Below are 25,681 nucleotides of genomic sequence, written 5' to 3'. Positions count from 1 at the left end.
GCGGTCCCGGGCACCTCCCCCATATAATGCTGCCGCTCCGCTCGTCCCTGGCCTCTCAGCTTCTCGCGGCCGACGGGGGACGGAGCTCACCTTTGGCGGCAGCTTGGCCATGGCTCGGCGCCTCAGCCCCGCCAGCTAGTGCCGGGGAGCCGCTGAGCTGCCGCGCCTCGGACAGACTGAGCTGGCTTTGACTCCGCGGCTTTATCCTCCAGCCTTCTTCCTTCCAGCCGCTGCTCTTCCCCGCTCCGCCTGCAGAACCTCTGCTCGGGGGTAGACGACACTTTCCCGGCCGTGTGTTCATAAAGCCCGACGACTTTCCCCCCCCTCTCTTCCCCGCAGCCGCACCTTCCCCGCCTCCTCCTCTGGCGCCGGGCGGACCCGCAGCCCTTCTCCGCCGCCGTCCCTGCCAGCATCCCGCCGAGGATGCGGCTGTCGCTGCTGAGCCCGTTGCTCCTTCTCTCCCTCGGCTGCAGCTCAGGGGCCGCGGAGCTCTCGGCCTCCCGAGCCAAGTGCCCGACCCGCTGCGATGTCTCCAAGTGCCCCAGCCCCAGCTGCCCCAGCGGATACGTCCCCGACCGCTGCAACTGCTGCCTCATCTGCGCCGCGGGTGAGGGGGACTCCTGCGGCCGCAAGGAAGACCCACCCTGCGGGGACAGCCTCGACTGCCGCTACCCCATGGGCAAGCGCTTCGCCAAGGGGGTCTGTCAGTGCAAGCTCAGCGCCCAGGTGTGCGGCAGCGACGGGCGGACCTACGACAACATCTGCCAGCTGAAGGCGGTGAGCCGCAAGGCGCTGCAGCACGGTCTGCCCGGTATCGCCCAGGTCCAGAAGGGAGCCTGCGAATCGGGTAGGAGCATGGTGGGGGCTGCCCATAGGGCAGAGGGCGGCGGGTGGACAGCGCAGGGGCGAGCCGGGGTCCAGCCTGAGGAAAATCACTGTTTTCAGTGACGTGGGAAGACTGGGTGGCTCCAGGGACTTTCGAGAGGCTACGAGGCCGAGGCACCTCACCCGGCTGCTAGCGATCGCTTGGTGCGGGGAAGGGGTGGCAGGGCTTTTCTAAATGGCAAAAAGCTTCTTGATCTTCAGTGGGGTCTGGAGGCGTCGGACTGAGGTTCGGGAAGGTTTCCCCTCCGTAGTGAGAGTGTGAATGATTCGACGTCATGCATGTCACTGCTGAGGCACTCCCATGAGCAGGAGGTGATGGCACTTAAGAGCATGGAAGCGAGCTCGGCGGAGGGCGTTGGGCTGGCAGGGCAGGGCAGTGGCCACCTCCTCAGCTGTCACCGCTTGACCAGCTTGCTCTCCTCCTGCCAGCTGCCGTGTTTGTTTCATAAGGTGGGCACTCACTGCTGAGGAGTTTTGGTGGCATCACCTGCACAGGCTGAGCTGCAGATCCGTGGTGCCAGGAGCTGTGCAGGCAGAACCAGGACCTGGCGATGCTTCAGCTCTTGGGACTTCTCCGGTGGTGGGTTGGAGGTCAGCTGGATTCACCTGACAGGCAGCTCTGGGCAGAAAATGCCTCTGCAAGCCATGTAGCTGAAACAATAAAGAAGAGGACCCAACTATTGTATGAAATATATAGATAGTCTTTTGCATGTTTTGCTTTCATTCACAGTAAGGTTGGTGGTCTTGTGTACTTTAAAGTGGGAAAAACTGCCTGTGAACCATCTTTAGAGTTTAAAATATTGACACTCAGGATTAGCAAATGGTCTCCTGTTTGCAGTAATGTACTAAGGCTCAGATATTGTGGTATGCTACGTCAACTTCAGGCTTGATGGTTTAACCTCAGAAAGTTTCATAATCACTTAAGTTGGTAATTAATTTTTTTTTTTACTATTAAACTGGACCGATTTATGGAAGTCTCAATGCTGCTAATATTATTTGATATTGTTTCTGATATGTTATTTGAAGGGTTTGCTTCTAATGTCTTTCTAATACTGTTCCTGGAAAGGAAAGTTATAATGAAGTAATGGAGTTTTAAATCGTACAGTCCTGTTTTCCATTATGTCAGGTGAACCACTATCCTTTTTATTCACAGACAGGAAACTTTCAAAATTATTGGGGATGGTGCTGGGTGGGGGGAGATGTGCTAGAAGGGAAAGGGCTACTGTTGTAGCCTTTCTGTGAATAGGGAGCCTTTCATATATCCTGCTCTTAAGGGGAAGTAAAATGTGACCTAGAGAAGGAAGAGGTCAAATGATATTCCTAGAGTTCCTTTAGGAGTATTTTATCAGAGCCAAGAATTGCTCCAGATGCCAGTCTGGAGCTGCAATGATCAGTCTCTCTAGTATTTTGTAGTTGTAAAATGCCATTTGCCTGTTCCTTTACACATCCGTATCCATTAGCTCTAGTACTCCTAATACTTGGTTGGAACTGATCCATGTGAAACAATCAGAATGTTTAACCAAGATGAGTATGATAACCTGCATCTTAGGGCTTACTGAGTGCTTGGGGTTTGGTATATATGGCATTTTCTTTAGGGAGTCCTCCTGAATCTACTGTTAATAGGCTTAGGAATTTGGAGCTATGAGGTAGAAGTAACTGTTTTAGTGTTAACTTTATTTTGGCTTTATTTTTTGTCCTAGAAAACCTCAGCTTAGATAAAGCATCTGGTTCTCTGTTAAGTTTTAATTTATTTTTTGTTGTTGAATTCTACAGCTGCACAAACTGAAACTCAAAGAAACCCAAGTGCCTTGCCCAAGGTCAGAGTGAGCTGATGGTTGAGCCAGGAATAGAACTCAATTATGATGGGGTTTTTTGTTGGGGTTTTGTGTTTTGTTGTTTTTTTAACAGTAACATGCAATGGCTGTAATGAGAGGTTTAGAAGTAAGTCTGCAGTTTAAAATTACTGTCAAGTTTCTCTCTTTTCCCTGTTCTTGAAAGGAATCTGGACTCAGCTGACTCAGAGTTTGAAGGGCTAAGCTAGTTATAAATTAAAACCAGTTTTACCATACATATATTAAAACAATCTTAGATAACAGTAGCCTTACATAGTGTGACCTAGGTCATTTTTAGAACATGAGATGAGCCTGAGGAGCAGCTTTTGGGAATGTCTGCTCCTGTCACTTTGCAGTTGCTTATGTTGATACTAAGTTAGGTTCTGGTTCTGATAAAATAAGATAGGTGGAGAAAACTTAGCTGTGGATTCCTGATGACAAGCCTGGTGAATAAGAAGTAGTGTAGCAAAAAACAGTAAAGGGTGCAGAAAGGAAGGAAGGAAAGAGGTGAGTGATAATTCCAAAATTGACAGAATTTAAAATAGTTTTTCCTTGTTGAAGACCTGGATTAGCTTGAAGAACCCCATACCAGATGAAAAATTGGAGATACAGTATACTAAAGGGGTTGTGTGCTGCATGGAGATACAGGAACTTTATCATTGATGTTCTTCAGAATGCCTATGCTCTGAAAACTGTTACTTATATAGCAAGCCTGATGCACCTTAGGGGACCATGGACTTTTCTGAGATACAAATAGGAGTCTGCAGAACTAGGCAGATTTAAACTATAGCCTACCAGGATGATTTTTTCCCCTTCTTCCAACACTAGATACCTTTGCATACGGGGGTTTTCTGAAGCAGATAGCTTTTTCTTGCTTTCTGTCAGCCTGCTGTGAGAAAGATGAGCTGTTGCAGGCTTGTGTGTAAGTAATGGCATAAACATGTAGAGACGACAACCCCCTCTTACAGAGCCCTATTTCTCTCTGCAGCAGACTTAAGTGTGAACAATGCCACATCTCAATCTAAGTGTCTCACTCCTCACTCAAAAGATACACAAGGTGACCTGCAATCTATGGCAGGCCAATTTGTCAGACTCTTTCTTGCAGAAAGGGCTGTTTATGACCTCTCAGTACATTTGTATTTTCTCGCCTAGGATGTGGAAGCAAAAATTTCTTTTGTTTTTAAAGGAAGGGTGCTATTTTCTCATCACAATAAGAAAAAAATAGACACTTGATTAGAAAACCTTTGAGGAAGAAGTTCCAGCAAACAAGTACATTTGCAGGGTTCTGCCTGAGAATGTCTGTCCTGTGAATTGTTTCATTGAGTCACTAAGAAAGAGGTCATGATCTAAAGCCTTGCCCATGTCAATCAAACCTCTGTAAGATATGAGCCTAAACATTCAATTTCCTAAAATAAACATTTGGAATACAGTTAATGCAAGAATAGAGTCATTGCACATAGTTCTATGTGGGATGTTTGGAGTGTGTAACTGTACATAACCTTGAAGATACAGAGGAAGAGCAGAGCATAACATTACTTGCATGTCTGAGAAATTATCCCATGAAGAGATACTGAATTCTCCTGATGTTTTTAGTGCCCTCAAAGCCTTACAGCTGACACCAGCTGCATTTAGGGAAAAGAACTGCAGCGTATTGGCTGGAAACACAAACTTCAGTCATATTCCTTTACTGATTCTTTTTCATATGGCTGAGTTTGTTTTGATTTCCTGCAGGTGAGGATGAATATTTTAGAGTATTTGGTAAATATTCAGAGAATAGTACTTCACTGCTTTGAGTAGGATGGCTAACAGGAAAGAGATGTTCTCACTGTGTCTTCTGATGAGGGTCACTGGGGAAGGAGGAACAACCAGCATCTGAAGTCAGTGAGGTGTGTGTGATGGGAGGCTTGTGCCAATCTGTCTCCTTCTGGCTGTTGTGGTCGCTGCACTGCACACAAAAGCCACTTTGGTGTTGGTTCACCAAATTGTTTTCATCTGCGCACGGGAGACATCCATTGTATAAACAAGTTGTCTGAACTATAATGTGGCATTGAACTCACCAAGGCTTTATGGTCAGTGCACAGCTATGCAACTTGATCTTAATGCTGAATTCATCAGAAAAGCTGCCCATGAACCTATGTTTCCAGCAGATATTTCTGTTTTTTAAGCAGAGACATTATAATCTTTTATTTGTCTTTCATTTCTTTCCATGAAAGCACAATAGAGACAGTGTTTATCCCTGGTGATCAGATCTGCCAGGTTGCAGTCCTCCCTTAGACATAATAATTCTGCTGAACACACAGATCTTTTCTGAAGCTGCTTTTAAAAGGGGAGCAAGGGAACAGACTTACCAGAAGGAGTTTCCCAGGCTCACAAAATATTAATGTGTATAAAATTGTGGATTTAAATACAATGTATTGCCTTTAAGAAAGTATTGAATGTGAGGTGATTTAATACTACAGGGAATAAGCTGGCAGATATTCAGAAACTTTCAGTCTTCTGCAAATGTAAATGGCTCCAGCTTTATTGTCCACAGTGGGAGTGTAGCGATTAATTTCTGCTGAATGTTTTTCAGTTCTCTTTGTTCTAGGCTAACTACAAATTAGTTGGAGTTGCTTCTGATTTACAGCAGTGTTAATGAGATTGGAGTGGGTCTATTGTCTCTGAAAAAAAAATAAATACAACACTATTAAATGAAATCATAGCTTGGACAGGACACTACTAGGAAAAGTCTTAAGCTGATAATGAGGATACTCCTACCTAACAGACACTCAGCTTTAGCCATGTAAATCCAATGTAGTAGAAGCCCATAGAACTGGAAATGTAAGATCAGAAGTTACAAAAATGGATGAGCATCTTTAACTCCTGTTTATGCACTTACATCCAAGTCTCTGTTTTGAGTCCTCTGTGAGAGGAACTGGAGAGCTTCTGAAGATCTAATGATTTAAATGATTTAAATGATAGGATGGGAGTTCAGATCTGCTGAAAATGTGGTTGATTTTTGGCTATGGAGCAGATTGAGTAAGAAATATGTAGACAGCTACAGACTCACACAGTACACAGTTGTTTTGATTTCAAGGTGGTTGCAGCACCTTTGATATTTTTGGTTATACAACAGATAGTTGCATTAAATGATGGCTCTCTTCCAAGATAAACTGGCTTTGGTTAGTGTGAGATGATGTTGAACATGCACTAATACCATGGAAAATAATGAATGTTATTGAGAGACCTTTGAAAAAATATATGGCAAGTCTCAGTACGTCAATAGGTCAAAACACACAAGGCTGCTGTAAACTCAGAGCTTTTATGTTCAGAGTCCAGCAGAGGTCTGAGAGCTCCCTGAAACTCTGAATGACAGCAAGAAGATCTTGGGGGAGGGGGGAGGGAGAATCAAGAAAGAAAAATACACAGTTTTAATTTTAGTAAGAAAAGTAGCAGCAGCTACTGTCTTCCAACTAATGCAAATTACAGGATAGATTGAAGGTCTGACATAAACCCTGATTCTACTACTACAGTTAAAACACTTGCTTTCTGGGTGACAACACAATGTTTCTCAGCCAGTTTCTCAGGCTGCAATTCCTCCCTCTAGAAGTATATTGATAACTTCTGATGAAAACCAGCAGTTTAAAAATTGCACACTAAATGTGCAATAGTACTATCATTTCAGTTCCCTTAAGTAGGGCTGCATCTGTGAGTAAATGATACTTTGCAGTTAATATTCCAGGTCCACAGTTCAAGCTCCCGTGATGTCTTGTAATGTGTTTAAAGGTTCCTATCACTACCAGCTTTCAGAAAATGATTCAAAAGAGATTAGTTTCTATGAAGACATCTCAGCTTCCTAAGTCAGTTTTCATGACTATTTACTCTTCAGCAGACACAAATAAGAACAGCTTGTGTATAATCAGACCTTCAGATACACCTGTCTTATAAAGGTTGCATATGTGTTATTCTTGATCCTCCTTTGTTTCAAATTTCCACTTATGGTGCAGATTTGGATTCACCTTCAGTTTTGAGTATTCTTGTCTTCTGACCCCAGCAGAGAGCTTCTGGACTTCTGCTTCAGACTGAGAAAGGCTTTCAGTATGGTTTGGAAAGAAGTTTCAGTATGATAGGGAAAGAAGACAATCTTTGCTTCAGTTTTACGGTCTCCTCTCTGCATTTTATTTTCTTTGATTCTGTTCATAGTTACGTTAATCCACTACCTTTTTCAGAGTTTTTCTCTCTGAATGCCCCAAATTTCACCTGGAAAGCCACTGCCAATCATGCTTCCTTGGTGGCTCTTCAGGTGTGGTGCAGAACTGAGTTCTTTAACAGGCATCCTCCTCTGCTTTTGCTCATGTGTAATTCTGGGAACATTTGGCATGGGCAGAACAGTTCAGCACTCACCAGATTCAAAAGGATTTAGTTGCCCTGACTCACATAGAGCTATGCTGATTTACACCAACTGAAAGCCTGCAGTCATCATGCTTTTCCCCTGCTCCCCAGTTCTATCCTAGTTCATCAGCTGAGGCTCTAGCCAGGTGTCTTTCATAGGTGCATAGTCATTTCTGTTAAGATAAATGCATCATGTAAATTTAGCTTGCTAAGTGTAAGCATGATTCATTTCCCCTCGAAAGTAAATCCCATGTCCAGTAACAGGAAAAAGAACTCACAGACTCCTATGGAGTAATGCCTAATTGTCTTGATCTGGTCTCATCAGTACTTTCTCCCTTGGTACTCATGTTGGGTCCATTCCATAAGTTCCTGTCTCTGCTTCAAGTCTTTTGATTACTGTGATAATGTAAGGCTTTCACATTGTGACTTTGTAGGTCCTGTAACACTTTATTGTGAAAACTTTCTGAGAGACTGTAGAACTATAACATCTAGTTTATGATGGCTCCTACCTACTTTTCTTTTAAAGACAAACAGCTGATGAAAGAAAAGTGCATACTTCCAAAAGACAGAATGTATATATAGACCCACTACATGTGGTACAGGAATAGGCAAATCTAGAACCCTTAAAATTAGATGTGGACTTGGTATGCAAGAACTACTCTGGAGTAAGTTCATCCTTCACCATGAGCTGAACTTAAGAGCAAATCATGATAGCACAAAGCATCATTTCTGAAGAGCTGATGCATTTAAGAAATTAGAATTTAGAGCCTCTTCCACCTGTCTAAAAGGCACAAAAAGAATTAAATTTCCTGGGATAAACAGTGTGCTGTTGCATCAGATTTGAAAAAAGCCAAAAATGTTATTGCTGTATCTGATTACAACTCATCTACTCCCTTCCCTACAATCCACTGTTAATTTTAGACTATCAGGCTGCAAACACCAAAGTTTTCTATTTGAATGTAGTGATATGTTCCCTAGAATATGTTTAGCATATATGGTGATATGTCCCCATGTGCTAGGGATTGCAGATAAATACATTCTCTCACAAGCAGTATTATTACTTTGTGATGTTACGATGTTAGAATACAGGATATTGTGACATTAGAAGCCAGGTTGCTTTTTTCTCTCCCTTCAAAATATATTCATTCTACAGAATTCGATTCAGTATTCACAAATGTTGGGTATAGTGCTGTTGAACATAGCATTACCTGGGTTTTTTTTTTCAAAGTGCTTAGTATTTAGTAATCTATTGCTATGCCCAGCTGCTTGTGACAGATTAAATGTGAATTTCAAAACCTTATAGGTGCGAAGGTTATAATTTACAGCAGGTTTCTAGTGTGCCTACTTCCAAAAAATCCTAACTCGTATTCTAAATGCAGTTCCCAAATGTTACAGAGATATTACTTGTTAGACCACATCTAGAACACTGCATCCAGTTTTGGATTCCTTGCTACAAGACACTGACAAACTGGAGTGAGTTCTGGAGAGGATTATGATGGTGGTTGAGGGGGCTGGACATATCTTCTATGAGAAGCTGAGGGAACTGGGTTTTTTCAGCCTGGAGAAGAGAGCTTCAGGAGGTCTCAACAGCCTTTCTGTACTCATGAGGAAGTTGGCAGGAAGATGGAGCCAAGCTCTTTACAGTAGAACATACTGGGAGAACTATTTTACCTCATGGAGAACAGTGAAGCAGGGGGGCAAGTTGCCCAGAGAGTTTTTGGAGTCTCCATCCTTGGAGGTTTGCAAGTCCCAGCATGTTCTCCGGTACCTGAATACCTTTCTGCTTGGAGCTGGACAGAACCTTTGAATGATGTGGTTTGCCTTTGTTGCTGACTGGGCTTTGAGCAGAATGCTGAACTAGAGCCGTTCTGAGGTCCCTTCCAGCCTGAATTATCCTGTAGCCTTGTGCATTTTGGAGAATTATTGGTAGCTGTCCTGAGAAAAATACTCCAGACAAGACTTGTAGACTTCTTAGAAAGTACAAGAACTTACAGCCATGTGATGCTGATGTTTTAGTTTTCTGAAAATCAAGCAAAATGCTGGGTAAATTTTAAATGTTCTTAATAACATTGATTCTTTTTCCAATACCTGTTTGGAAGTTATCCTAGCAGGAAAAACAGATCAACGCAAAGCATATTTATTAATTTATTAATTGGTAAGAAAGTGTATTGTCTTACTAACATATCCAATTCTTTCTGCTAGTATAGGTCACCTACAGTCCAGCAGCCCAAGATACAAATTCAACTTCATAGCAGATGTGGTGGAAAAGATTGCACCTGCAGTTGTGCACATTGAACTTTTCCTCAGGTAACACTTTCAGTGCTTTGTGTTTTAATTAAATTGTTTAACAAAAGTCTAAAAAGATTTTCTAATGTACTAACTTCTGTTCTGAATTCTTGAAATTCTTAAAAGACTGAAAAACATAGCAGTACTGTCATTTAGCCAGAGAGCTACCTATTTAGGTGTTTTGTAAACCTAAGTGGGTGTACAAAAAAATTGTTTTGTCGCTGTTTAGATCAATTTTATTGATCTGTTTATCTTTGGACGTCTCTTCAGCCTTCACTATATTTTTCTTGTTGGATTATGTTTGTTATCTCAGTTTAAAAAAAAAAAAAAAAAAACGCTAGAAGGTGGCCTAGAAAAACATAGCTCCTTCTTGCTTATTCCACTTCCAATAAAAAGTGCTTTTATTTTCACAGGGTGAACATTAAGAGGTAGCATGTTGACCCAATGTACCCTATCTAAACGTACAAATTATCTGATATCAAAAAAATGAACTAAATTTGCTGACTAAAACATAGCAATATTCAGTGTATTGAAGCTGGAGCTGAGGTGGCAAGTTTAACATCAAATGCTCAAAACAGTCTGGGAGGCAGGTTTGACACTGAGTGCTCAAACCTATTTGCTGTCAGAATAAATTACTGCAAATGTAGCATGTTCTCCGGTACCTGAATACCTTTCTGCTTGGAGCACTCTAATTTTGAATATGTTTTAAAAAATTTTGCAGAATTTTTATAGGCTTTTTTAATATACAAAATCAAGATAATCAGATTTTCTTAACATAGCTTTATCCACAGGGTGAGTGGTGTTTTGAGAGAATGTTAAAGTTGAAGATATTTAAGATCTTTGCATTTGTAGTTAAGATTGGTTGTTCTTTTCCTATAAATAAATATTTCTCCAGCAGCCTGCTGGGTGCTAATTGTGATACTGCCTTCAGGCTGGGACTGGCTCCAATCCCTTACTGATGAATAGCCCAGAACTTTCAAACAATTTCCTAATAAGGGCCACATTTTTAAAGAAAGAAGAGTATGAAGACCTTTTCTCATCTACTTCCCAGGCGCTCTTTCTGTTCCCCTAACAAATCTAAGGTCATTATGATGGTTGTTCATAAAAAAGTCATAATACATTAAACAGTTTATAAGTTTTTTTAAGTGCCTATATTCCAGCAAATGTGGTTTCCCACCAAGTTTTACCTATTGTTAGTGTTTTAATTTTTTTTCTTTCTCATTCCCAGTCTATTCCGTTTCCAGATATGCTTTTTCTTGCCAGCCTATACTTGGGCTTCATGGGATGTCACCTCTTCCTTTACTCCCCTGTCCAGCTGTAGGGTTGCTTCTTCTTCCCTTTTTTCCGATTAGAGGATCAGTCCATTTGTCAGCTCTACTATTTCCTGTCTTTTTTGTACTGTATAGAAGCAGCAGCTGGTGGGATCAGATGGGCTTGTCCTGTCCTTCTTTGTCACCTGCCCTCTTTGCAAGTCTATGAAGATAGAATTGGAAACCAAAGGAAAAGGGTGCTGCAGGTTGCCTGAAAATACCCATTCCCATCTCCCTGGCTGAGTAAAGGCAGTCACAAGTTTCAGAAAAGGATCACTTCTTTCTAATTTTTTTTAAAGTTATTTCTCAAGGTGAAAGGTGGTAAATTATTTCTTAGGTAATCTTCTCTAAGTTCTCTTATGATTCACTTGCTTTTTCTACAGGCATCCTCTCTTTGGTCGAAATGTTCCACTTTCCAGTGGATCTGGGTTTATTATGTCTGATTCTGGTTTAATTGTGACCAATGCCCACGTGGTGTCAAGCACTAATGCTATATCTGGGAGACAGCAATTGAAAGTTCAGCTACAGAATGGAGATTCCTATGAAGCAACTATCAGAGATATTGACAAGAAATCTGACATTGCAACAATAAAGATTCACCCTAAGGTGAGTGACTTAAAAGATTAATGGATTAATTTGGGAACCTTATTTCAGTTGCTTTTGGCACAGATTAGCATGAATATATGTTTAGGGAATCCTTGGAAATGTAGCTGTGGAAAATAATGTACTGAACCATTTCTGTAGGTCTGGAAATTTTATGTATTTTAGAATTAAGTTACTTTGTCTTCTGTGGTAGGAACTGCTAAAACAAATGCAAAAGGAAAAAAATAAAAAGAGGCAGCTCATATTCTTCTCTCTTTACCAGAAGACCCAGACTGTTTGGCTAATACCTCTAGCTTTGTGCCAATACATGGACTTCAAAGTAGTACATGGTATAAGGAAAGTGGAAGGCTGGTCAGTAGCTGGACTGTAAGGTGTTTCTAGCAGGAGAAGGGAACAAGCTGATGGGAAATGGGGAAATCGGTTTCAGAATCTTGCTGGCGTTCTTTTATAGATGAATTTGAAAGGTGCTGCTGCTGGCAATCTCTTCCTGAGGACACTTTGAAGCAGTAGCACCCTGCTGTATACTGATTTTGCCTGATAGAAGTCTTTGGTATATGCTAATGTATGGTTCCTTAATTAATGTAATGGAAAACATATGTTCCTCACTTCTTGCTAGTTTTTGATCTTTCCACTCTGGTTATTTTCAGGTATACATTCATGCTTCTTTCTTTCTTTCTGTGCTTATTTAAGAAAAAACTACCAGTATTGTTACTGGGACACTCAGCTGATCTGAGGCCAGGAGAATTTGTGGTGGCAATTGGAAGCCCTTTTGCCTTACAGAATACTGTGACAACAGGTATTGTCAGCACTGCTCAGCGAGATGGCAAAGAACTGGGCCTGAGGGACTCAGATATGGATTATGTTCAGACAGATGCTATTATCAATGTAAGTATGAGCTTCAGTCATGGGACCTTGAAATCTCCACCTTATTCAGCAGGGAAGTGTGTGCTCTGAAAGATGAATCTACTGAATAAAAGCAGCTTTGTTTAGAATCAGTGATAGGCTCTTCTTTTCACAAAAGACTATGCAGTGTCTGTGAGTTGTGTCCAGGCGTTAGTGTTGAGAAATGCCCACTTTGAGACTGCCTGTGAAAATACTGCATGTGACAGACCCTTCTCACTCTGTAGATCTTCTCAGTAATGCAGAGTTGCATAGACCAATAGTAAATGAACACATTCCATTCTCTGCTTGTTCAGCTGATCTGGCCAAAAAAGCTATGGAATGTTTCTTTCATTTCCATGCCTTAGAACCAGATGGAGTAGTCTAGTTGATAATATCTGCTTCAATTTAATGACAGAGCACCCGGATAGGAGCTGAAGAGAGGATTGAGGTTTTTGTTGTTTTCTTGCCTTTGCACACCACATGCAACAAATAAGAATCTAGATGTAAAATAACATGACGTTTGAGATACAATTTTGAGTTAAGAGTCCTAGCAGGTTGTGTAGAAATACTTAAAAATAATATGCCTTCAGAGCAGCTTGGAGGGATCCCAACAGCTCAAGTCCTTAGTGATTCTAAAATCACGACTGCAAGTACCTCTGAGGTAGGAAATTGCTGGAACTTTTACAGTTTAAATCTGTTATACATTGAAAGGAAAATATTTTCAGAATCTATTTGTTGGGCCTCAGTATCAAATTTGACATAAGAAGTCATAACAGTGTTTTACACACATGCTTCACAACTATTTATGATCACAGACTTGTTGAGAGAAATTGTATGGGAAAAAAAAGAGGATAATTATTTTTGAGCTAAGATATGATATAAAAATGAGCTTTTTCAAAAAAGCTTCTGTATGATCCAGGAGCTGAACCTCATAAGGCATTTAACAGAAATTACTTTCTTCAATTGTAGAGTAGGAAAAGTTATGCAGGATGGATTACTTGGGAGTATACAATGAATTGGTGGCAGAGACAGAATTAGACCATGGGATTGTCGACTTCATGCCTGTATGCATTCCTCAAGATCAAACTGCTTCCTTGTATATATTTAGGCATTCACTGCCCTCAAAAGCTATTGAGCAAGTTTAGACAAGGATAGCAGAGTGTATCAGGTAATGCTAGACCAAATGAGATAGTGATTGTAGAGGAGGTAAGGAAAATTACAATGCATTTGAATTGCTTTGCCATCTGAGACCAAAAAAACATGAAGATAATCCTTGGCATAGGAATGCTTTGAGTTTAGCTAATGCAGTAGTTTTCTCCTGAGAATGGGAGGAGTTTGAGAGCTGGTCTATTCAGAGCATTCCTGTGGCTCAGCCAATACTCTGCAGGAATGTGCATGAAGCTGCCTCCTGAGAAATGCTAGAGCAGCAGGAACACGGGCAGGATAAAACAGGGCCATACGTTCCTAGATGGAACTATACTGCATGTGCTGGAATTCTTTTATTATCATATTCTTCAAGCAGAGCACAACTGAGTGTAAGATAATATGCTGAGGAAGGTTGAATACTCACTACCTTGGTTCCTTTGTGTCAGTCAGACACAAAAATGAAGTGTGTAGCCTCTGAGCACTGAAAAGAGACAATGTAATAAAGGGATCTCCATTTACTCAGTGTCTGATTTGTACTTCTGAGAATCTATAAGGTTTGCCCAGTGCTATCAAAGTGTAAATAGTTTATATGGCTCATATTGCTGTCATGCATCACTTAGCTTTTGTTTATTTTGAGTGGTAAGTTGCTGCTCTTGGCTGGCCAGTAGACCTACTTTAAAATTCTGGCCTTACTCAAAAACAAACTTTTTGAGCCAACATGAAGATGAACAAGGAACTTCTCCAACTTCCACTTCCTGTAGTCCTGTTGCATGTTTCCTTTGAAGGCTATTAGGTATTTTGCAATTTCAGATTGCTCAGAGGTGCTATATGCCCACTCTGGAGAGAGCTGCATGTCTGTTATTACTAAATCAGTCCTGGCTTAGTGTGCACCTCAGAGCAATATGCTGTGATTTAACACCTACAGCTCTGTGCTCTTCTCTGGTGGAGAATGAGACTGACAGCATTAGAACCAAAGTGATGCATAAAACTACTGAAGTACTGTGCATGCATCACACTGAATTATAACCTTAAATAGCAATGAGTAATTTCAAAATCTTGTTCTCAGAGTTTTTAGAACAATCAAAATACTTGATTTAACTCTCTAATGGCTCTTCTTGAACGTAGTAATTGGAGTGCTGCTTCTAACTTTCTGAAAAGGAAAAAAAGAAGTGTGAACAGGACAGGTGAGACCTACCTGCAATCTTTTGTGATCAATATCATATCCTTCAGTACTGCCTAAGAAAACACCTACTCTCTTTCTTTTACTTAAAAACAAAATGCTATTTGAAATTAAAATTGCATTTCCTACAGTGAAGCACCAATTTATTGTTCTCTTATGTCAATTTTATAGTATGGCAACTCTGGAGGACCTCTAGTTAACCTGGTAAGTCCATGTGACTTGTTTTTTTGGTTTTTTTTAGTTTTATTCCAAGAGCTAGTTTGAAATACCTCAGAGATAAGGTTTTTTTGGAGTTTCATAGGTCATACCAGCTTTCAGTCATTCAAGGTAATAGCAGGCAGCTACCCTGGAGCTAATACAAAATATGAAAATTAGGTCTCAGTTCAAGCATTTCCCCATGGAACAGAAGAAATTTTACATAGCAGTGATGAAAATGGGATCTGGTAGGAACGGCTATGCTTGTTCACATTATGAAACCTGGGATGCTCCGTAAAAATGCGACCTGGTTAATCTTCGTAGCTGATTGTAAAATAGAATGCCTTGAAACAGCACTGGTTTTGCAGATCGGTGAATTGTGTCTGTAGTGGTAGCTGTGATTCCACTGCCTGCCCAGTGGAGGGAATCTTTTGCCAAGTGATGGGATGGACCTTGAATGAACAAACTGTACTGAAATCTCTCTGGCCATCACAGTTAAATGCAGAAGGGACTGTGAATCAGAGCCCAGATCCTTCCTTATAAGTACTGTTTATTTCTTGAGTGATTACAACACTCTAAAATTTCTTACACCAGTTTTAACATGTAATGCTCAGCAGTGAGCTGAGCCCTGTCACTTAGGAGCAATTAATTGTGTGCTGTCTCTCAATAGGATGGTGAAGTGATTGGGATTAACACCTTGAAGGTCACAGCTGGAATTTCTTTTGCTATTCCTTCAGACCGCATCACTCAGTTTCTTACAGAGTCTCATGACAAACAGAGTAAAGGTAAGGCAAGAAACAGTGACATCTTCCAGTTATTTTCCTGGTGTCTTGGTGGAGTGTCAAAAGGCACAGGTCTGGGATCCTGTTACTGAAAGGAGCAGCATTATTTTACAGTATAGAACACCATAGACTTAGGAGATAGAAAACAACTTCACAGAAGTGGTAGAGACATTTTATTACTCAAGCCCCCAAAGAATAGACAGTATCTGTATAAATCTGCGAAAAAGGGGCCCTGAGGACCGTGAAGACACAGATGAGTCAGTAAAGTCTCAGGTGGTCTTGAGAACAGCTGGTGACTTGTTCAAGGACTCTTACCCTTCTTTTTCATATATTGTCCATACAAAAAGGACATTAAGATGTACTGTGGAGAATAACATAAAAACTTTTAAAAACACTTGTCCATAGATGGACTGTAGTGGGTGCACTACTGAGCTGATGATCTTTATTTGCCATAGTCATCTGTGTCAGTGGTATATAATTGGATATTGTGATGGACCCTCAGACCTCGGTAAAATAAAACTATGTTCTAAGTCCAAAAGAAACACAGATGCAAGGATGGCAGAGGCAGAAAAAAAGAAAGGCTTCTGTACTGAAGAACAAATAAAAAAAATAAACACCAGGAACTGTCAAGTGCAGTACTCTGGACTTGTTTCATGTTCCTGCCTAATAATGGAATGCTGTACAAAGTGTCATTGTATGTGCTGGACAGCCAAAGGTGATTTAGTAATGCTTCATAAAGGTGAAACCTTCCTTTCTGTTTTGCTTGCCATTTCATCAGTCCACACCTGCTTACCTTGTATCATGACTGTTGGCTGCTCCTTCTCTTGAATCTTTATATTAATTGTGTTTTACTGCTGTCATCCAGTTGCTGATGCCAGGGTTATTCACCTACACCATTGCCCTTTCAGTGTTCTCTCAGATAGTGTTAATTCAGAAACTTGCCTTAGTCAGAGGTTTTAAAGTTATGCACCTGCTCATATGTTTGTTTTCCTAAATTCCCCATATTTTTTTCACTTGTTGATTTGGGGGAGGAAAGTTGATTGAAAGAGTTGTTAATTTTGTGCTGAAAAGTACATTTCAAACTAGCTGGCATAATTTTGTTTCAGACAGCAAGTCAAAAAACCTACTTATTCAGCCAGGTTACTAACTCTTCATTGGCTGCTGAGAGGAACAGGACTAATACCATTCAGAACCAAACTATTCATCTCAAACCAGGGAGGCAGGATAGATATGGCTCTAGAGGCATAAATCCAAGCCTGGTGCTGAAAGCCTAACATCTGCCAGGGGGTTCCTGGTACCCAGGGCTGGAAAGTCAGGGACGGCTGAGGATGCCACCACTGAAATCAGCCACCTTGCTCCATCAGGCACCTTTGCTTCCAGAGAATGATGAACTCACTGAGCTCAGCTAGAGGGACCTAGAGATAGCTTTGACTGTGGAACCCTAATCAAAAAATAAAATTTTAAAAAAAGAGAGATTCAAGTTTATCTTGTGATTGTAAAATAATGTCTGCTTTTTAAAAATACTTAACTGTCCCCTAATCAAAAGCAAAGGTTTCAGCGTGACCATTGTTGCTTGGCATACCCTGGCCATAGTCAATTTCAAATTTTTTTTTGCTTCTCTGAAGTACCTCTTCTACTTCTGCTACAGGCAGAAGAAGTTATTTGAAGCCCTTGATGCACAGAGAAAGAAAATTTCTAGGAGATATTTTCACCATATTTGAGACTTAGTTTGCATTTTTTAGGCCTCTGGTAATAGCTTTCAGGTTATTTGAACAGACTTTATTTCTTGACATAAGGAATTTATGTAAGAAGATTTTTTTATATATTTTTACTATGTTTTCTTCTACTCACTTATGTTTCAGTAGTTTCAGTGGGATCCGCCCTTATGGTGCAATTAGGTCATAGAGTTAAGTTTAAGGGTATTACCATTTTGCTCTAAATATCGTATTGCCTGAAGATGATAAAATTCCCTTAGGAAACTGCTCTTTCCAAATTGACTGTGGCATATTGGAGATACTAAAATATTGTTCAATAAGTTTGGACATAGTCTTTTAAATCTGAGTTGGTCATACAAATACCAGTTTTTAATCTGTCCTGGTGTTTACAAAAACAAAATGTAGTTTCAATGTGTCTCTCTACTATCATAGAATCATAGAATCATAGAATTGGCTGGGTTGGAAGGGACCTCAGAGATCATCAAGTCCAACCCTTGATCCACTACCGCTGCAGTTACCAGACCATGGCACTGAGTGCCACATCCAGTCTCTTTTTAAATATCTCCAGGGACGGAGAATCCACTACTTCCCAGGGCACCCCATTCCAATGCTTGATCACCCTCTCAGTAAAGAAATTCTTTCTAATGTCCAACCTAAACCTCCCCCAGCACAACTTGAGACCGTGCCCTCTTGTCTTGCTGAGGGTTGCCTGGGAAAAGAGACCAACCCCCACCTGGCTACAGCCTCCTTTCAGGTAGTTGTAGAGAGTGATGAGGTCTCCTCTGAGCCTCCTCTTCTCCAGGCTGAACAGCCCCAGCTCCTTCAGCCTCTCCTTATAGGATCTGTGCTCGAGTCCCTTCACCAGCCTAGTTGCCCTCCTTTGGACCTGCTCCAGGACCTCGATATCCTTCCTAAACTGAGGGGCCCAGAACTGGACACAGTACTCGAGGTGTGGCCTCACCAGTGCTGAGTACAGGGGCAGAATCACTTCCTTGGACCTGCTGGCTACGCTGTTCCTGATACAGGCCAGGATGCCATTGGCCTTCTTGGCTACCTGGGCACACTGGCGCATGTTCAGCTTCCTGTCAATCCAGACTCCCAGGTCCCTCTCTGTCTGCCTGCTCTCCAACCACTCTGTCCCCAGCCTGTAGCGCTGCTTGGGGTTGTTGTGGCCAAAGTGCAGGACCCGGCACTTGGCCTTGTTGAACCTCATCCCATTGGAATCAGCCCAACTCTCCAGTCTGTCCAGGTCCCTCTGCAGAGCCCTCCTGCCTTCCAGCTGATCGACACTTGCCCCCAGCTTAGTGTCATCTGCAAACTTGCTGATGATGGACTCAATCCCCTCATCTAGATTGTCGATAAAGATATTAAATAGAACTGGTCCCAACACTGATCCCTGGGGGACACCACTGGTGACCGGCCACCAACTGGATGCAGCACCATTCAGCACCACTCTCTGGGCCCGGCCCTCCAGCCAGTTCCTAACCCAGCGCAGAGTGCCCCTGTCCAAGCTGTGGGCTGACAGCTTTTTCAGGAGAATGCTGTGGGAGACAGTGTCAAAGCCCTTGCTGAAGTCCAGGTAGACCACATCCACAGCCTTCCCCTCATCCACCAGGCAGGTCACCTGATCATAAAAGGAGATCAGGTTGGTCAGACAGGACCTGCCCTTCCTAAACCCATGCTGGGTATGGCCTGCTCCAGCCTGAAGCTGCAATGATTTCGCATTTGTTCATTATTTTTCCTACATATTAAGCTTCATTAAGCTGCTGCTGGGACTTCACCTTGGTGATCCACTTCTAAGATTTATGATCTGACTTTATTCCAGGTCTCTGAATTATTTTTCCTTTTGCCTCATGATTGCAGAAACTGCCATAATAAAAGGTTTTGAGACTTTTCATTCACAGAGCAGATGCAATGTGATAGTGGTAGTTCCAGGTGCCAGATACTGTTCTGCCAATGTAATTTGACATCAAACTCCATCCTTTAGGATGATCAAACACGAGTGGTTTGCTGTGCATATTCAGTCTCTGCTGATACTTCTAATAAACTGGAAAATTATATTCCCTCAAGTCATTGTTGATGAGAGTTTTTTCCTGTGTGTAAGATTGGGTTAAATTTGAAAGGAATAGACTTGCAGAATTAAAGACCTGCAATTTCTTTACCTTCATTCTGATACATGAAATGTCTGGGGGATGAGAAGGAAGGAATGTAGACTCTGCTGCAAAAAAATCCATAGCTCATAGGTATTACTTGTACTTTATTAAGTAACCTTTTACTGTGACTTTTACTGTGACAGTTCATACTGTCCTCTGCAGTGTGTCAGACTTTGGAGAGAGGGCAGAAGGCCATTTGGCATTTTCATGCATGATCATGCATGAATAGTACCCCAAACTGCACAAAGATGATGGTGGAATGAGAGTTTTAGTTGTAAATAAGTTTGTAGCTGCCAGATACTTTTTTGTCCCCAAAGCCTTATTTTTCAATGTATCATTACCCATTGGGGAAATACTTCTCCCTTAGGATAAGCAGCATTTATGCTTTGGTTTTTCATTCTAGCTCAGTCTTCTTGCTGCTTTGTTTCCTCTAGATCAGTATCTTTTGTCCCTTCCTTTCAGTTTTCTTTCATGTAAATATTCCTAACTCAGCCCCCAAAGTATCCTTTGTGCTTCTGCCTCTTTCTTACTCACATACTGACCAGCAGCAAAATGGTTAATGCATACAGTAAGCTGTCACCAGAGTCTCTCATGTATGTGTGTCATGAAGACAACTTCTTAATTTAACTGTCCAAACTACAGTGATGGGGATTATTTTCAGGTAGGAAATTTATCAAGTTTGGATGTTTTTTAAAAGTGAAAGCTTAAATTCATTTCATGTAAGCTAGAGAAGCACTGTGAGAGCACCGTGACCATGAGTTCATGGTCATGCCCAAGTGTGACTTTAATTCTGAATAATTTCATTTCTTCATATCACTCGTGCTGCAGCTGATTTTGATGTCATTAGCAGATGTAAAATTACTCATAAGGCAGTAAATCCAGTTTAGTAGTTGATGTTTTCACTGACACTAATGGGAATATTGGACATGTGTATGGTTCAGGAGTAATCCCTTTACTTGAGAGTATTTTTTCTTGGTAAGGAAAAGTTCAAGGAGACTCTACATCTCCTTTTTAATTTTTTTCTTCACATGAGAACATGGAGGAGCTTAAAGAAATTGTGAAGTAGTTATGCTGGAACAAGTAAGGAGAAATGTTTCACACTTACTAACTACAGAAGCACTCACTTCAGGATGTCATCAAACTGCATTTTTTTCATAAGACAACTGTGCAATATCATGGCTACTAAAAGCCAACTGGAGAAATGCAGTGCTCTTCCTAAAGGAGTGAAGTTTCACCACTTAAGATTATCTAGAGTCCTGGCTAATGTCTATGGAGTTTTTAAAACCTGCTTTTCATTCTTTGGGATAGGAACAATAATAATCAGTGTGAGTCTTTTGGTTGTCCTTTCTCTGAAATGTGGAAATGTTAATTTCTTTAAATCCCATTTCAACATTTTAATGAAAACATCATAGGATTCCATTGCCTTGACCATTTTCAGGTGAAATGGTGGCTTAAAAACTTTCCATTTGCTGAAGTAATGTGATACTAGACCACAGAAATTTTCCTGAGTTTCTTAAGGAAGACTTTTATGGAATGTAAATGCCTTTCTTCCTCTGCAGGGAGAGGGATTCTGTACACCAAGGCTAACCAGAATTAAAAAATTACCTCATTGTAGACATCTATGAATTCTGTTTAGTTTTGTTAAAAGCTGATACATCCTGTTTGAATTGACGGGTATTTTGGGTCATCAAAGTAGCTATTTTTGCAAGTGTTTGTCTAAATTTCTAAATATCCTCTGTGTTGTTTTCAGATGGAAAGAAACGTTTCATTGGCATCAGAATGCTGACAATAACACCTGCGTGAGTATCTTAGCAAGGTCATCCCTGTGATCATGGGTACAAAGTGTGGTCAGTAGTGGTTCAGAACTCGTATCATTCATCTTTCATTACAAACCTATAGAAAATGCAGAAGTGTGTGTTAACTTCTGTGAAGTCTGCAAACATTTTAATGATTTTTGTGAAATAAATGTTCTCTGGAAAATCATGGTCAGTCATACTCTAAATACAGGCAGTGGTGGATGCTTTGTTGATAGATGAGGGAAATGAGGAAGAGCCTGAATAATGGTTTTGGTGCTTGACAAAGATGTCTGGAGTTAGGATAGGTTTTAGATGACATTTAAGCAAGCTGCTGCTTTCAGGTGACCATGAGTATTAGTGACAGATTAGCTGCCTGAGGCTCTGGCAGTAGTTTTATCAGCACCAGTGGAGGCCATATAATGGGGGATTTGGTGCTGTCCCATTAAATGGAAAAAAAGTGGTTTCTGAAGCAGAGAACTAAAGCTTCATGATTCCATGTTAACACAGCCAGAATATGGACACCCTCCTCCAGTTCTTTACTGTCTTTTCTTTCTCATGTTGATTTGTGTCTTGCTTGTCCCAGATATATTCTGGGATAACAAATGAGGGCTCTAATACTTGTGTTTATTTCCAGCAGTAGTCATGTTTCTAATTTGGTAGCACTGAAAAATTATCCACAACAGTTTCCAGCTGGGGTTGTAGTAAAACCATCCTTGTTTATGGAGTTACACTCTTGCAGTCCTCTCCAAAGGATCAGATCTTCAGCTGGAACAAATCAGGATAATGGCATTAGCATCGCCACACCAACACCAATGGAGAGAAACTCAGAACGTTTCTGTGCATAATTGTGAACATGATGTGAGATTTTACTGCTTTTTGGGGTGTCTAGTGAAAAGCAGTGTAAGATTTCTCCAGGCCTATTTTCAGGAAAAGACTACTTCCCTTTGTGTGTATGCTTTAGTCATGCAATTGTTAGCTTCCTCAGTACAAAATCAAATAAAGTCAACCTGTGTGAAGCCATTTTGGCTTACTTTCCATTTGAGGCACCCCACATTTCCATGGCAGACAGCAGAAAATCCATTATTAGTTTAAAACCCTTTCATTCTAGGGATGGGTTCTAGAGATGAGTTCTCATCTCAGGTCACACAGACCTAAAATGATGTAATCTCAGAAATGAGAGGATGCTTTTAGAGTCTGTATTTTGCAGCTGGTTTCTGTCTTCTTTCTTTAGAAAGAGATGCACAAATAATTCATTAAAAGTTGAGGAATCTGAAGTTTCCTTGTAAACTCTCACAGTTCTGATCTGATGATTGAAGTTATAAAAAGCTAAATTTTTCTAGATAAAGAAAAATTAAGGAACAAAATCCTTAGCAAATTTCTCTCCCATCACCAGCATTAGTTCTCTGGGGGAGGAATGTATTTTGTCCCTGTACAGAACCTAGGACAGAGAGTGCTACTGCCCCTGTGCTCTTCCCAGTGCCTTCAGGCTGCTGTTACAAAAAGCAAAAGTCAGATTGTTCCAGAAGATGTTTGAGACCATTAAATACAGAATGCTTTGCACAAGTAGGTAGTTTTGACTCTCTTAAAATCTATGTTAATTGTCTTAATCCAATTTTGAATTCTCTGCATTCTCATCAAAAGAACATGGGGCAAATGGTTAATTGTTAATTCCATTTTGGTGAAAAAACATTGAGAATAAATTAATTTTTTTTTTTTTAATGCTACTGCTTTTCTTGTGGAATCAAATGCTATATAATTATTTTCTTCTTATAGCTTGGTGGAAGAACTTAAACACAGTAATGCTGACTTTCCTGATGTCAGAAGTGGAATTTATGTACATGAAGTTGTTCCAAACTCACCTTCTCATAGGTATGCAGAACACACTATCTTCTTCACCATAAATAATTCTAGAAACTAGTAGGTAATATTTCTATTTATATTCAAGTACTTCTTCATACCAGCCTCAGTATGTGTTTAACAAATAAAAGTATTGATTTTAGGTTTTAGAAAAAGTTTAAATTCTACTCACATCTACAGAATCGAAATACTTAAATATCAGAACTTGAAAATATGAAAAGCCTGCAGTTTTGCAAATTTAAAGAACACCTGAAATACAAAGTAACAAATTTTGTTTTCAAAAAGTATGTTGAATAATAATAAATAGAAACTTGGACTGAGTTAAATAAGAAACAGGATAGCATTCGCATAAGGTACTGTCTAAGACAATGCTTTATCTTAGAGGAAGAGGCTGTCTCATAGAAAAGTTGGAAAATAAATACTTCCAAAAATTACTTTTTTGAATTATTAAGAAAATGCAAAGGCAATGAAAGCAGCTATTCTGTTACATTGACACACTATGCTTGTCTTGAAATTCTGAGAGTGGTTTAATTTCAAATGATTGAGACACATACTGGAGAGAAAAGCAAACAGATGGAGTGGAGTAAGTCAGTCATGGGTAGTCTTTCTGGTTCTCCTTTGCTATATTTTTGTGGAAGACAAAGAGAGGCTACTTTAACTGTCCCTGTGCTTTTGCTGTTTAAGATGACAATGCCCAATGAAATAATGAGAGGCAGATTTTGCATTTAGCAAGTACTACAGATTATTCTTTCAGAAGCAGAAGGGTGGAATTTCCTTTGATGGAAATTGAAATGAGTATCAGCCACATGGGATGGTGAAGAGTCTTTGTCCTTTTCCTCTGCATGGAGTGCATACTTACTGCCTTTTTCCTCTTGCCTTTGCAGAGGAGGGATCCAGGATGGAGATATCATTGTTAAAGTCAATGGACGTCCTTTGATGACTTCCAGTGACCTCCAAGAGGCTGTGATGAATGAATCACCTCTACTACTTGAAGTTCGAAGAGGAAATGATGACTTGCTATTTAATATTGAGCCTGAAGTTGTCATGTAAATAGAACTGAGAAAGCTCTCATCATAATTACACTCACTTATTCTGGAACACTAGATACCTCCTTTACAGCTACAGTAATTATACTTCCTGTTGACTAATGACAAGGTGGACTAACTTAATTGCCTGTGCCATTTATGTACATAGTAGATAGAATTAATTCAATTATGCCATTTATTGAAGATTTAACTTTCAAAGAAATTTAAGTATGGTGTTCTGGGGAGGGGGAGGAGAAAACCAAGTTTTGGATAGCTGGTAAAAATGGGGTCCACTTCCAGTTCCTGCAGGTTCTGAGCAGATTCAGTTCTGCATTTTGAGACACCAAAATGCTACTGGAAGTGAGGTAGCATGCTGAATGGGGAAATTATTCTGAAACTACAGTCACAGCTGCAGCAGAACTAAAGAATTGCAATGCACAATTGAGCTTTTTTTTATGTAACTTTTTCAATGTGAAACTAGTATTGGCAAAGCTTGTATTGGTTCTTAGTGCTCCTATGCTACACATCACTGCAGGTAGATTAAATCTGTAAATATGGAAAGGAACAAAATGGTATCAGGCTATAGAGTATTACACCTAGGTCATGCAATTTTGGAATACAGTAAATGATTCTTATAGAATTAATGCCTTATTATATGTAAATCAAAACGATGTGCTGAACAAAGTTACGTTTGAGAAAGTGCACAGTTTTTTAAGAATTTGGTACAAATTAGTTTTGCATTTTACTAGTAAGCTTTGCTGTGAAATTGTTTACTACTACTTTTGGCTGATACTTTGTATGTTTCTACTGTAAGGAGATTAAAGTTTACACAAATAATGTGTTGGTGTAAACCTCTTCTTCAACAAGACTGTCTTTCCACCCTTTTCCTGCAGAATGGCATAGACTCTCCCAAGAGAAAATTTTCTTACAGAAAATTGGGCCCTGCTATTATGAAAACCCTTTGCAACCCTACAGTATAATTATTCTGCCCTTACTTAGACTGCTTAGAAATGCTTTGCACACGAGTCATTTATTTACACTGTTGGGTTTTTTTTTTTCCACATTTATGAGTTGTACTTTGATGTCACTCAGAGCGTATCTCACTGGGATCTTGTCCTCAAATCTCCCCCTACGTGAGCAGAAGCAGAAAACAAACACTATTAACCCTGTTTTGCAGCTAGAAAGTGTGAACCTCTATAGTAATAAAGCTGGGACAGAAATTCCCGAGAGCTTAATTCAGATCCCTTAGGTACCCTAAGACACAGAACTATCTTATTTCTTAGCAAATATTCCTGGTGTTTCCAAAGAGACAGAGGAGTATCTTGATTTGGAGCATTTTCTACAGTAAGCAGGGCTTTCTAGTCTTGGTTCTTGTGTCTTTGTCTATCTCCTTTTGCTTTAGAGAGTATCTTCCTGGCAGCTAGAACCTTCCCTTTAGTTTGCCATCATGCCAAAACTCTCTGGCTATATCAAGGAAGACACTAGGAAGAAATTCTTTAGTGTGAGGGTGGTGAAACACTGGCACAGGTTGCCCAGGGAAGTTGTGGCTGCACCAGCCCTGAAAGTGCTCAAGGTCAGGCTGGATGGACCTTTGAACAACCTGGTCTGATGGGAGGTGTTCCTGCCCATGCAGGGTTGGAACTGGATGACCTTTAAGGTCCCT

General features: G+C 40.5%; 1 protein-coding gene across 2 annotated transcripts; it reads left to right on the top strand.

Moving 5' to 3' along the window:
• HTRA3 (HtrA serine peptidase 3) lies at nt 1-24,855 on the top strand. 2 transcript variants are annotated; one of them, XM_071753403.1, is made up of 9 exons: nt 4-847; nt 9,296-9,395; nt 11,068-11,290; nt 11,978-12,172; nt 14,667-14,699; nt 15,361-15,475; nt 21,091-21,139; nt 22,910-23,005; nt 23,878-24,855. In XM_071753403.1, exons 1-9 carry the CDS (start codon nt 424-426, stop codon nt 24,041-24,043), a joined length of 1,401 nt encoding a protein of 466 aa, XP_071609504.1. In that variant the 5' UTR covers nt 4-423; the 3' UTR covers nt 24,044-24,855. The 2 variants fall into 2 exon arrangements, with proteins under 2 accessions (XP_071609505.1, XP_071609504.1); XM_071753404.1 differs by lacking the exon at nt 11,978-12,172 and having other exon boundaries at nt 1-847.
• Nucleotides 24,856-25,681: the final 826 nt, after the last annotated feature.

Source organism: Heliangelus exortis, chromosome 10, assembly GCF_036169615.1.
Source record: "Heliangelus exortis chromosome 10, bHelExo1.hap1, whole genome shotgun sequence".
Lineage (NCBI taxonomy): Eukaryota > Metazoa > Chordata > Aves > Apodiformes > Trochilidae > Heliangelus > Heliangelus exortis.
This window is presented reverse-complemented; position numbering and strand designations above follow the sequence as displayed.

Excerpts from the sequence above, each read along its gene's own strand:
- HTRA3 (XM_071753403.1), top strand. The coding sequence starts at position 424 with ATGCGGCTGTCGCTGCTGAGCCCGTTGCTCCTTCTCTCCCTCGGCTGC. Across the intron at positions 848-9,295 it reads GAAGGGAGCCTGCGAATCGG|GTCACCTACAGTCCAGCAGC; the intron begins GTAGGAGCATGG and ends CTGCTAGTATAG. Across the intron at positions 11,291-11,977 it reads CAATAAAGATTCACCCTAAG|AAAAAACTACCAGTATTGTT; the intron begins GTGAGTGACTTA and ends TGCTTATTTAAG.